Genomic DNA, 14,386 nt, shown 5'->3' on the forward strand with positions numbered 1-14,386 from the left:
CCCCCCTTTGAAATTTGGACCCAACCACCCAATATAGGTCTCTGGATCCGCCACTGGATACTGAAGACTAGAGCTGTAATGTTTCCGTTAAGGATGCTATACCATACCACAATGTATGTACATCGCTGTAGGATGAGTAGATAATAATCACAAGACAGTGTAACGTTTTCAGACAAGCAGTACATCGTACGCTCTTTAACACTGACAAACAATCAAATACTACGCTATGTACACGGTATCATTTACTGTTTAAGGAGGAGACACTCGAACAGAAATCTACTCACATTGACAACCCCCACAGTTACATGTAAACAAACATTTACTTCTGCAAATGTTCCTATAGGTTTCCTAGTAAATAGTATATTTTTGACAACTTAAATACTTTAAGATTTCCATGGTGTATGATAAAACGAGAGATACCTTAGTAATACAAGTCTACATAAATATAAATAACAGAAAAGATAAAAAGGAACCATGTTCAGGTGAATATCTTGTTTAACTCGTTACAGTCGAGACGATCATATACGACTCTTGAGTCTGCGTACGTAGCTGAAATATTTCATTTGATAATTATTTTCATCCTGATGCGACCGTGTTACCACCTGTATAATAAGTGTTTACGTCATACTAGTGATGTCTTATACCCATGCCAGAGCCTAGACGATAACCGTACAAGGCGGTGATTTAGGAAGAAATCGACTACATGCATGGTGTCGTCACACACAATGGAGAAATCAAACGTTCATCAAATACACACTGCTATGTACATCAATATACGTATTATTGATAGTAACATCCACCACATAACTGGCTTCATAAAACACATATAGAACACATATTTGAGATAGTACTAAAATGAACCCCATCTGTAAAATGTATTTCCAAATTTCGGGAATGCTTGAGAACTAACAGAACGACTTACACTGGAGTTCCGGAAACCAATTTACGCTAGACAATGCTATTTACAATACTGCCGTTTGTACATGACATGTGTTTCGAATTGATTTTCACTATAGATTACATGGAGCAGATCCACAACCCGAAGTTCAGTATCGTGATGGTACACGTGGTAGGATTGCCCGACTCGCTACACAAGAAAGAGTGGTATACGAGTAAGTACATGTACGTACCTGTAGTAGCTAGTCACAGGATCGGTAGTTCAGGTATAGTGTGAATGGTTGAGATTTCAGGAGTTCTCCGTGCTCTTTTGTATCATTTTACCATGTTTTTGCCAGCTTTATTGAAATGTGTAATTGTTTTTAATTTTACAGCATACAAAGTTATAAATTATTTACACATCCGTGTCCTATGGAGTTAATTTGTTAACAAAACTGACAGGTTGGCAAATAGAAAAAGAAAGGGAGAATACAGAACTGAAAACAAAACCGTTACTCGAACTAAAAATCGAAATAACAGGGAAATGTTAACAAAAGATAGATTTACACGTAAAGGAATTGAGACAGCAGAAGGAGAATAAGACCATGAGTGTTCCAGAAGGGTAGGTTGCCCTAATGACGACACCCGCCACGTAAATATAGGTCAAATCAAGGTCGCGTCACGTCCTCAAAGAGCACCCCGGGGTAGACACCATGACAACCAAGTCGCAGGGCGTCACACTTTATGTTACACCATGGACACTTAATCGGCCGTATTACTTTGACAACAAATTAACTACAGTTACAAGGAGGGAAGCGGTAACTATTTCGGGCAAATCCAGAAAAAAATCCCGAACGAAAAACTCCATGTATTGCTTCGGGAACACTAGACCTATTCTGGACGATTCAGTGTAAACCAATGTGTACAGAAGAAAACCTTATAATCGATCTGGCTGTTGCCTTGGTGATGCTGTAAAAGCGTTATTATAGTGTAACAGAGCGGCGATAGTTTGGTGGTTATATTGATAAATACACAACGATACGCATTACTGCAGCGGCCTAATGGTTGCTTGACATGTGTTATTGCTCACACAGTTCTACAATATTTCCCTTGGCTAACAGTATAGTGATACATCATTAGTCCGGACACGGCATTTACGGAATACAGAACGTACATTTATTGATTATTTGTTTAGGGGTTTACATCCTTGCAACAACTAAGATCAGATAAAGACAGTGTCCCGAGAAAGTGTCATCTTACGTAAATGTCATCACCGGTAGATGGTACGTGACAATCCGTCCAGTAACAATGCCACGACAACGGGTGACCGGAAGAGCCTCTCTCTTTCGAGTACGAGTAACTAGCCGTGCTGCAATGTTCTGAACCCTCGGCAGACGACTAGTTAGTTTGTCAGATATACCACAGAGCAGGGCGTTACCATAATCCAACCGAGAGGTAACAAGTGAATGCACCAAAATCTTGCATGCATCTGCAGTTAGAAACTGCCGAATACAGCCGATGTTCCTGATCTGGTAGTAACAGGATTTGGCAATAGCGTTCACTTGTTTTTCCATGTTCAGAGAACTGTCAAAGTATACCCCTAGGTTTTTAACAGCTGCAACAGTCTCAATAGTTCTGACACCAACCTTGAGCTGGAGAGCCATTGCTTGCTGACACTTTGGGGAAAAGACGATTAGTTCCGTCTTTTCCTGATTAAGTTTAAGCCTGTTGGCGTTCATCCAGATACTGATATCTGTCAGACAAGCTTCCAGACTTTCTGAGACTATTCCAACTGTCCTGTGGTTTTATGACCATGTAAATGTGTGTGTCATCAGCATAGCAATGATAGCGAAGGCTATGGCGACGACAAATCTCTCCAATCGGTTTGGGGTACATACAATATTTTCGTGGTCCTAACACCGACCCTTGAGGAACCCCGAAAACTAGTACTTTGTCATGTGAGGTGGCAGATCCGATGGCAACACACTGTCGTTGTTCACTCAGGTATGACTGTATCCAGCATAGTGCGGTATCAGACACTCCATAAGAGTGTTCCAGACGTTTATAAAGTATGCCATGGTCGATGACGTCAAATGCAGCTGACAAGTCCAGCATGACAAGCACCGCTCTGCACTTGTTATCCAATGCAGAAGCTATATCACTATGTTCACGTAGGAGGGCCGTCTCAGTAGAGTGTCCCATGCGGTAGGCCGATTGCATGTTGTCATGGAGACTGTCTGCATGGAGATGAACCTCTAAACGACGGGACACAACCTTCTCCAAGATCTTAGACAAAAAAGGCAGATTTGAAACTGGGCGGTAGTTTTTCAACTCCTCCTTGTCCATTCCAGGCTTTTTTTAAATGGTCTGACATGTGTCTTCTTGAAACATAATGGAACCTTTGACTCAACCAATGATTTATTCATGATTGCGATAATTAAAGGAAGCAGTGCTTCAAGACATTGCTTTAATAGGTCTGTAGGCAGTGGATCAAGCTCACCGGACTTCGATTGCGAGGTCATGATAATGTTGCGCAACTCGTCCTGGGTTGTTGGTGAGAGCTTTGTCAATTATATACTGGACCCTTCAATAGTCAACTCTTACAATCAAGCTATTTTCAGTCTTGTTTGTTGTAGGTCTGTATATGAATTTTGTTTGATCTTTACAGCACATAATTCCGAAACTATCCACAAAATTCTAGAAGATGAGAAAGCTAAACTTAAAGAAAAACTGGAAGGGATTGGACAAATCTTAAAAGACGCTGAAGTAAGTATTTTTGTTGTTATACACCTAAAGCACAGGTGATGCAAGAATCGTCAGTTGTTTGAAATCTATATCAATGCGTGCATTTACTGTTTTCTGTTTTGTTGATGTTCATTGTCAGACAAGGAACGATCATGTATGAGATCTGTTGGCACATGATGCGTGACTTATGGTGTGTGATGTCTGCAATCTGTTGGCAATGATGCGTGACCTATGGTGTGTGATGTCTGCAATCTGTTGGGACATGATGCGTGACTTATGGTGTGTGATGTCTGCGATCTGTTGGCAATGATGTGTGACCTATGATGTGTGATGTCTGCAATTTGTTGGGACATGATGTGTGACGTATGGTGTGTGATGTCTGCGATCTGTTGGCACATGATGCGTGACCTATGGTGTGTGATGTCTGCAATCTGTTGGGACACGATGCGTGACCGATGGTGTGTGATGTCCGAGATCTGTTGGCACATGATGCGTGACCTAGGGTGTGTGATGTCTGCGATCTGTTGGGACACGATGCGTGACTTATGGTGTGTGATGTCCGAGATCTGTTGGCACATGATGCGTGACCTATGGTGTGTGATGTCCGAGATTTGTTGGCACATGACGCGTGACTTATGGTGTGTGATGTCCGAGATCTGTTGGTACATGATGTGTGACCTATGATGTGTGATGTCCGAGATCTGTTGGGACATGATGTGTGACCTATGGTGTGTGATGTCTGCGATCTGTTGACACATGATGCGTGACCTATGGTTTGTGATGTCCGAGATCTGTTGGGACACGATGCGTGACCTTTCGTGTGTGATATCTGCGATCTGTTGACAAATGATATGTGACCTATGGTGTGTGATGTCCGAGATCTGTTGGCACATGATGTGTGACCTATGGTGTGTGATGTCCGAGATCTGTTGGCACATGATGTGTGACCTATGGTGTGTGATGTTTGCGATCTGTTGACACATGATGTGTGACCTATGGTGTGTGATGTCCGAGATCTGTTGGGACATGCTGTGTGACTTATGGTGTGTGATGTCCGAGATCTGTTGGCACATGATGTGTGACCTATGGTGTGTGATGTCCGAGCGATCTGTTGACACATGATGTGTGACCTATGGTGTGTGATCTCCGAGATCTGTTGGCACACGATGCGTGACCTATGGTGTGTGATCTCCGAGATCTGTTGGGACATGATGTGTGACTTATGGTGTGTGATGTCCGAGATCTGTTGGGACATGATGTGTGACTTATGGTGTGTGATGTCCGAGATCTGTTGACACATGATGTGTGACCTATGGTGTGTGATGTCCGAGATCTGTTGACACATGATGCGTGACTTATGGTGTGTGATGTCTGCGATCTGTTGGCACATGATGCGTGACTTATGGTGTGTGATGTCCGAGATCTGATGGGACATGATGCGTGACTTATGGTGTGTGATGTCCAAGATCTGTTGGGACATGATGCGTGACTTATGGTGTGTGATGTCCGAGATCTGTTGGCACACGATGCGTGACCTATGGTGTGTGATGTCAGAGATCTGTTGGGACATGATGTGTGACTTATGGTGTGTGATGTCTGCGATCTGTTGACACATTATGTGTGACCTATGGTGTGTGATGTCCGAGATCTGTTGACACATGATGCGTGACCTATGGTGTGTCATGTCCGAGATCTGTTGACACATGATGCGTGACTTATGGTGTGTGATGTCTGCGATCTGTTGACACATGATGCGTGACCTATGGTGTGTGATGTCCGAGATATGTGGACACATGATGCGTGACGTATGGTGTGTGATGTCTGAGATCTGTTTGCACATGATGCGTGACCTATCGTGTGTGATGTCCGAGATATGTTGGCACATGATGTGTGACCTATTGTGTGTGATGTCCGCCGATATCTGTTGGCACATGATGTGTGACTTGTATGTGTAATGTTCAAGATCTGATGGCACGTGATGTGACTTATGACCTATAACAGTATCATTTGTTAGGTATCTTTTCAATAATGAAGATAATTTCCCCTAGGTGTGTACATTATATGAATCGCGATTTATATTGTGTAACCTTTGATATGAGACAATGACGTATAAATAGGGCTGCAACGATCTATCGCGATATTTTGATAACGGTACCATACACAATATTTTTTGGAAGGTCACGATATACACCTACGATATTTTTCAGATTTTGTCGTTTCTGAATTTAGTCTCATCCTATCCATGCCCACGTGGCGAGTGAAGCTCTAGTATGCACGTCGAGACACGTGGATTATACGAAACGTGCTAAGTCATGCCTATTTTTAACCACTTCTATCGTGACCACAGTATCGTGATACATATCCTATCGTGACCACAGTATCGTAATTATCGTGACCACAGTATCGTGATACATATCATATCGTTACCACAGTATCGTGATACATATCCTATCGTTACCACAGTATCGTAATTATCGTGACCACAGTATCGTGATGCATATCATATCGTGACCACAGTATCGTAATTATCGTGACCACAGTATCGTGATACATATCATATCGTGACCACAGTATCGTGATACATATCATATCGTGACCACAGTATCGTGATACACATCATATCGTGACCACAGTATCGTGAGACATATCATATCGTGACCACAGTATCGTGATACATATCATATCGTGACCACAGTATCGTGATACATATCATATCGTGACCACAGTATCGTGATACATATCATATCGTGACCACAGTATCGTGATACATATCATATCGTGACCACAGTATCGTGATACATATCATATCGTGACCACAGTATCGTGATACATATCATATCGTGACCACAGTATCGTGATACATATCATATCGTGACCACAGTATCGTGATACATATCATATCGTGACCACAGTATCGTGATACATATCATATCGTGACCACAGTATCGTGATACATATCATATCGTGACCACAGTATCGTGATACATATCATATCGTGACCACAGTATCGTGATACATATCATATCGTGACCACAGTATCGTGATACATATCATATCGTGACCACAGTATCGTGATACATATCATATCGTGACCACACTATCGTGATTATCGTGACCACAGTATCGTGATACATATCATATCGTGACCACTGTATCGTGATACACATCATATCGTCACCACAATATCGTGAGACATATCATATCGTGACCACAGTATCGTGATACACATCATATCGTGACCTCAGTATCGTGATACATATCATATCGTAACCACAGTATCGGGATACATATCATATCGTGACCACAGTATCGTGATACGTATAGTACCGACGTTACAGCCCCAGGTATAACGTATGATATAACCTAGAAACGTTTGACGCATAACACAATGAGGAGTGACGTATGTATGGCTAATTTCAAATGACGTATATGTCGTGTTAATCTAATCAACAGGTGCAAGGGACTGTCCAGAGTATCCATGCTGATCAACCTGGTCGAGGTATCATAAAGGCAGCGGAAGACTTTGGCGCACATATGATTGTAACCGGATGTCGCGGAGCCGGCATGGTACGGAGGACCTTGATGGGAAGTGTCAGTGACTACGTAGTCCATCACGCCACAGTTCCAACTTTAGTTTGTCGTCATCCTCGTGAACACCATGGTCACGGGCACCATAAATAAGGACGCGACACCTAGATACAGTAATGACGTGATAACACTAAGACATATTTAATAAACTTTATGCCAGTAAATACGGATACGCTTTACGCCAGGCAATACAGATGCACTTTAATTTACGCCAGTAAAAACTGATACACCATACTCTGGTTAATACATGCCAGCAACTAATGGAGTATTGTAGTTACTTTAAGATGAATTCTGGTAAGTCCGGAGAGCGTGCATGATTATTAAAGGTGCTCAAGATTTTTTCCAGATTAACGAAAATGTTATCACTTAAAAGTCAGTAGTTTAACGAAGATAATAGTCAAAAAGAGATGAAAGGACTGAAGAAAACTTCACTGTATATATTTTATCGCATTATTTTATATGTCATAAACCATCATCTTCACTGGCAATAAAGATTTTGATTTCATACCTGATTGATTTCTTTGTGTAACATACTTTTGGCGCAATTTTGCGCTGTGGTAGCGTGGCATCGTGACGACAGGCTGACTCAATCCATGACTTCCGGGAGCAAATTGAACATAAAACCCAAATAATGATGAGGAATATTTTACATGAAACATATTTTGTATATAAAGAACAATTTTAGGTATATGTAATAGATGATCATGTAATACCACCCATACTCCTTCACAAGAATTTACGCATACAACTCATTTAGTATACTGACGTAAATAATAATAATAGTTCGAGGTTCTTATATCACTTTATAACAACCTAATTCCTAGGTCGTCTCAAAGCGGTTCACAAATTATTATCCGTGGTTATAGGGCCTTTGCAACCAGCCTGTATCTTTCTCAACTCACTGGAACAAGCGGAGTAAAGTATCTTGTTCAAAAATACAACACAGTACCGTGACGTGACTCGAACCCGCAACCATTCGGTCACGAGCCCGGCGTCCTACCACTAGATTACCTAAAACATATATTCATATATATATGTACCGTGTCTTAGTCCGCACAAAAACTATGTGACGTCACATAACAACGGACGTGTGGTATTACTTATATAACACTGTTTTACATCCATACAATGTCCTTCTGACTGAGAGAAAATGGTATGTATGCTGACGATGTCACCATTCCTTTTTACAGTACGTTTTACAAAGTACGTGTTTGTACACAATTGCTAACCGTTTAAGATTTTTAACGTTTTCATTTGAATGTTAGCTCCAAATACTGTTAACTCACATTAAGGTTATATTGCTAATTTAAACAATCTCAGTTGATCTATATCTTACTTAATTGTTATTCCGGTGTAACAAATGTACCAAACCGCTAACTTAATATACCATTTTGTGTCGATATCATCGTTGGGTTAGAAATCCTTGAGAACCTGTAGTGATAATGCCCTTCTCAAGCAGTATAGATTTTGACACTACTAATGTATGCATAGACCCTTCAGACCTCATAAATTGAATCTTGTCGGAAACTGTTTCCAGTGCTCTTGTCCCTGTATTGTATCGTTGTAGTTCCCATGATCTGTCTATAGGAAACGGTATGGTTCCGTAGCAGCTTTCTTGTATAATGTAAAGACTTGTTAGATCTTTTGTCATTGTTGGAGGTTTAAAAGTATCGGCATATTTGTGTTTTTCTCTTAGAGAGCGAACATTGATGTACTCTAACTCGTCTTTGCTTTCAAATATGTGGTTCTTGGTGAGGATATAGACCACATCTCCAATATTCACAGATTGTAAGTTTTGGTGGCTGAAAGGTAGATATGTCGAAAGGTGTCCTCCTGTGTTTGTTTCTGTGTCAAAAAACTGTGCCAGGTTTGAAGGTTCCTTATTCTGTTCGTCTCTGAACCCTCCGTAAAGCAAGATCAGCCGTCCTGAATTGCAAGCAGTCGCGCCGGATACCGGTACCATAATGCTACCACAATGTCTCCACGTGTTCTCTGATGGTCTCCAGGCCTCAACACTCTCCAATTTGTCTTCTGTTGGAATGGTATCCTCCTTATCGAACTGGAAGCCATTACCACCGATAATATATATGGAGTCGCGAACACACACCATACAGTGACTCATTCGAGCAGTTTTGATCTTCGTACATGACACTATCTTGTCAGTCAGTCCGTCAAATTTCTGAAATATCCGCCTTCCCTGACCCCCGGAGAAGTAAATTTCACTTTGCCCAAATCGGCAAGTGGCATAACCATGACCTAGCTTAAATGGAGCCGATCTCAGTGTGTACCACCGCTTACAGTCAAACCGCCAAGCCCACATACAAGGATTGCAGCACGTGAACCTCTGATTGAACCCAATAAGTAAAAGAGCTTTTTCCATGTTGTAGTGCTGGCGAAGCGTTGTCCTGGTTGAGACTTCATCCATTCGACAGTTCGGAAGACTTTGATATCTTAATGCTTCTTCAATGAATGGTTTAATTGCAGGTGCGTCAAAGAATCTAAAATTATTCATGAAGTCAGAATAAAGTTCCTTTGATATAAATGGCTGTCGAATATGCTGGAATACATCGGCGAGGTACTGTTTACGTAGGTCTCCGTCATCCTCAAACCATATCTTTGCAGCCTGATATACCTTGTCTTCGCTTGATACCAGCAGATTAGGATTAGATATGAGAAATACCAGCTCCTCTTTATCCAGGCACCTTATGTCGTCTTCTTTAAGACGATCGAAATAAAGCAGCAAGTATTCCTCACATGTTTGGCGTAGGGCATTGCATTCCGGGAAACGTTTGGCAGTTCGCCAAATGGCTATTACATTTTGAACATCTAACACTGATGAAAGCGCCGTTTCGCACATATATCTAAGGGAGTCAACTCTGAAAAATATAGCAGCCTCCAACAATTCTCTGGCGTTACTAGCGGTGAACTCGTCATAACCTCTGTAGATATACATGATCATCTTTCGAATAGTTTCGCTCCTAAAACTAGCCAGCTGAATCTCTTCTTGTCGCGCTTCTTTCATTTCTATTGTAAATAGGGTCCGGAAATAGTCTGAAAAGGTGGCAAGAATCACTTTATGACATTTGAACTTCATTCCCTGAACAACCAGTGTGACGTCACACATCGAATCATCTTCTCTCAGGAACTTGAATCCTTTAAGTACACCATCTAAAAAGGTTTTCTCTGATATTTGCTTTTCAATTGTTAAGTTTAGATGCGTGGTCTGTATAGGTATTTGAGGAATACTGAACACCTGTACGTCTGTACTTGGAGCGGTCTCTGTGTCTGACCTCATACACCCTTCCTGTTCATCGTTCATCTTTGATGTTATTACCGCGTTTTTCTGATCACGCTCTGCTAACTGTGAGGGGGAAACACTCGATCTCGGTGGTTGATCCTGATTCTCAGCTTCAGCCATAGTAAATCCACAAAGAGGTTGTCCCTTCTTTAGCCAATTTTATTTCAATATGATTGAGTATGTTCACATCTATGGCAGCCAAAACTCTTCAGTGCCGGACCTGTTGAAACAAAACATAGAAATAATTGAAGATTCTGACATATTTATTGAATATCAAATGCATTTAATCAGATGATGTTTGTCCTTTCAGGGATTGAAATCATTTTTTTTTTCTTAAACAAGAGAAAAGCATCGGAGCTAGACACATATATATTGTTCTAAACATTGCTAAGGGTCTCACTTTCACCTATATTAGAGTCGTACCAAAGCCGCCTTATGTGTCTATATACAGGGGCCACGCGTGTAAAATGGTAACAAATTGTTTTGACATTGAAATTGCGAAATGAGGGAACCAATGTTGTTCGTTAAATAAAAACGAAACATATTTCCGCTACCAACGATTGGCTTGATACGTGAAAAATACCTTTTACAATTATAACTGAGCTCATCGCATCTTTACAATTAAATTTTCGGTCCAAGGATTCTGACCATTATAATAAACCATGGATTTTTCAGAACGACTACTAGGCCTAATTATCGGCATAACGTATTCAGATTCTTGAGTACTTGATGCCGATTTTAATACTAATAATATTTATATAGCATATGTAACAGGCACGGAAAAACGCACGGCAATACCAGGGTTCGAATCCGGGACCCTCCGAACTCTAGACGAACGAGTTATAATGTACCTGGACGCCGGCAATCGACCCAGTCCAGTTCAGCTACATTCCTCTGTCCTTTCCAAGTCTTCGCGCTCGAAGACAAAACTATTTACCTTTGCCAGCGTACGCCCAATACTTGAAACAATGGTTGGCAAGCTCGACAACTTTTTAACAAGAGCAGAGAAATGCAAGGCCCGACCGGGGTTCTAACCATTGACGTTCCCTTCGAACTCTAGACTGACGCTCTTCCAGTAGAGCTACCTGTTCGCCGGCGATCGACCAAATCCAGTTCCGCTACTCATAACAATATTATTTTTTAATTCTTAAAGCTACGCGCCATTTTCACTTGTCAATGAATGGAACAATCTTATGTATAATGTTGTAAATTCAAGCACTGAGAAAACCAACCGCAAAGAGATATGGCGGGTTGCTATGCCTATTTCCCCAAAGCTATGTTACGCTAGTACGCGCATCCAACCGTGCACTGTTATGACGCGTCCTCAGGTGTTTTTATACAGGTAGCAATATTGGAATCCCGTGTCTAAGAATAGATTATTGTAAACAGACCACATATTTGGTATTTCGGCATTATTTGTTAGTGCTTAAGCACTTGATATAATTACTTTTGCCAGTTGGAGGGTTAAACAATTCATAAATTTTATCAAAAATAGTCTTACCTACAAAGCGTAGCTGTACCGTACACGTGTACAGGGATTTGTTAACATGCTTCGATAGAAGTATGTCGCACTAAATAGTAAAGAAATTATTACTAACAAAACTGATAAATCAATAGGTATGTTATTAAAATGAAAACAAAATTGTCCATCGATTTAAAAAACCCACTATTGCCTTATTAAGGAAAATGATCACATGCCTAAATATTTCAAAAAAAAAATTAACTGAAAGAGGATTCGAATCTGCACCGTTTATTTTCTAGTCGCAAGTATACTGCGTTACACATTCGGCTACATAGAACATATAGATATTGGCAATTACAAACTTATTTAACCCGAGAAACACCTGTCGCAGTTTAGAGAAACTTGATCACCCCTGTTTTTCATTATTTTGAGCACTTTCCCAAAGGAGGACCACTTTTGGGTAATACGATTTGTTTTTGCAAATTACATCACGGTCACAAAAAAGTTTATTCAAAAGTTGGTCCTCGGATGGGAAAGTGTTGAAAGTATTTTTTAAGTCCGGGAAACCCCATCACTTTCATAGATATAGTGTATATGGCTATATTTGCAGTATCATATTAGCAATACCTAATTTCTCAGCAGTTTAAAAATTCATATTCAATTGGTTTTGTATCTTTTGTATGCATTTTTGCTACCCGAAATGTTTTACTCCTTAATTTTTTTCCCCGTTTTCATAAATGCCGACTTAGGGAAATACGGGCAGTTTTCCGCCATACCTCTTTGTCACTGTTTTAAAGTGGGAACATCGAACTGTACGTGTTGCAATTTAAAAGTGACGTTTTCATTTCAGATCGGCCTGTCAAATGATTGTAAAATCACAGAATGTTACTTTTACCTTACAGTTACCTTTCACTATAGAACTACGTATGCTGCCTAACTACACCTACCTGCTTTGACAGTGTGCAAAACTTCGGAATGCGATTTAGAGAGCACATCGCAAAGCACATGCGGACAAATTAATATCATACAGCCAAACATGTTTTTTTATACCTGGAAGTTCAACTTACTTGGTAACTTGTAGTTTGAGATTAACGCACTGAAAACATTCGGCACTGTTCCTCGTTTGCGTCTCATCATTAAGGTACGTCTATACAAATTTACCAGCCAACCAATTTCATGGATATCCAGCTTTCTTTCGAGTCGACAACAAAATACAACTGTGAACGGAGAGGATTCGGAGTGGACAGAAACTACTCCCATCATACGACAAGGATCCATTTTGGGCCTACTTCTATTTTTTTTTCTTTTTTCTATTAATGATCTTCCAAGCTCAGCGGAATTTGAAATGGGTATCTTTTCGGACAATTTAATATCTTCAAAGTAAATTACAAAGGAAGAAGATTATAAAACATTCCAATAAAACTTAGATTAAATGTGCAAATAGAGTGAGGATTGGCTTCTAAATATGCACTCGTATAAATGCAAGCACTTGCACATTTTAAAGTCCAATGATATACCAGATAGTTATACTATTTTTCCCTTTATACAATGTCTTGCCCGATCTCAACTTGATTATGAAAGCGCAGTATGGTCTCCTTATAAATATAAATATATTGACTTAATTGAAATGTACAACGTAGAGCCACAAAATGCTGACCTTGACTGAAAAACTCATATGAAGATAGCCTTAAACACTTAATCTTCCTGTTTATCATATAGACTTATGTGTTGTACATGTGATTTAATTCTATGAAATGATCAGTGGTGTTTAAATTGTGGTAAGATTTAACTGCAAAACAAAATGTAAGAGGGGATTCATTTTTTTCCACACGAAGGTCAAATTCAACATCTAGGGGAAAGTGTTTCACTGTGAGAGCTATACACGTTAACGTAATACGCTATCTGACAACCTGCTAGAAACTGTTTTAAAATAGATTGGATAGTGTTGGGAGAACCAAGATAGTATACTGGAGCAGCTGAACTATTAACATCAACAGAACTCGACAGTCTATAAATGCATATGACCACGGAATAAGTCCGTGATATTACAATGTACAATGCAATCACTGTTGTTGTTTCGTACTATGTATTGTATGGGTTTTTTAGCCCGGGGGAGAGGGTTGTCTAATCCTGTACTGTACATTAACTTATAACATCACGTTGAGTACTGAAGTGCAATACATATACATTTATACATATTGTTGCAAGATACAGCTTACATTGATACTTACATTATGAATAGTTTGACGAGTAAGCATGAACACAGCGGTCTTTAACACATAAACAAGTTTAATGTTACTCTCAAATGATGGTGCATTTAATTTGTTGACAGTCGACTTCCTGGTTACTACAAGGGAGCAAACTCTTTCGTACTGAAAACATGTCTATCGAACGCACCTGAAAATAAAATTAAAAAA

General features: G+C 40.2%; 2 protein-coding genes across 2 annotated transcripts in view; one reads left to right on the forward strand and one right to left on the reverse strand.

Moving 5' to 3' along the window:
- LOC110464020 (putative universal stress protein SERP1273) overlaps positions 1 to 7,713 on the forward strand; it is an 8,317-nt gene extending 604 nt beyond the window's left edge. The window contains exons 2-4 of the mRNA XM_021519033.1: positions 1,017 to 1,112; positions 3,545 to 3,642; positions 7,075 to 7,713. Coding sequence (XP_021374708.1) covers positions 1,017 to 1,112; positions 3,545 to 3,642; positions 7,075 to 7,302 — 422 coding nt within the window. The 3' untranslated portion in view covers positions 7,303 to 7,713. The remainder of the gene's footprint in view (positions 1 to 1,016; positions 1,113 to 3,544; positions 3,643 to 7,074) is intronic.
- Positions 7,714 to 8,191: 478 nt separating this feature from the next.
- Positions 8,192 to 14,276, reverse strand: LOC110463905 (kelch-like protein 2). The gene is made up of 2 exons (XM_021518844.1): positions 14,201 to 14,276; positions 8,192 to 10,727 (listed from the first exon to the last, which is right to left on the reverse strand). The coding sequence occupies exon 2, from the start codon at positions 10,625 to 10,627 to the stop codon at positions 8,612 to 8,614; it is 2,016 nt and encodes a 671-aa protein (XP_021374519.1). The 5' UTR covers positions 10,628 to 10,727; positions 14,201 to 14,276; the 3' UTR covers positions 8,192 to 8,611.
- Positions 14,277 to 14,386: the final 110 nt, after the last annotated feature.

Source organism: Mizuhopecten yessoensis, unplaced genomic scaffold (genome assembly GCF_002113885.1).
Source record: "Mizuhopecten yessoensis strain PY_sf001 unplaced genomic scaffold, ASM211388v2 scaffold1515, whole genome shotgun sequence".
Lineage (NCBI taxonomy): Eukaryota > Metazoa > Mollusca > Bivalvia > Pectinida > Pectinidae > Mizuhopecten > Mizuhopecten yessoensis.

Excerpts from the sequence above, each read along its gene's own strand:
- LOC110463905 (XM_021518844.1), bottom strand. The coding sequence starts at position 10,627 with ATGGCTGAAGCTGAGAATCAGGATCAACCACCGAGATCGAGTGTTTCC.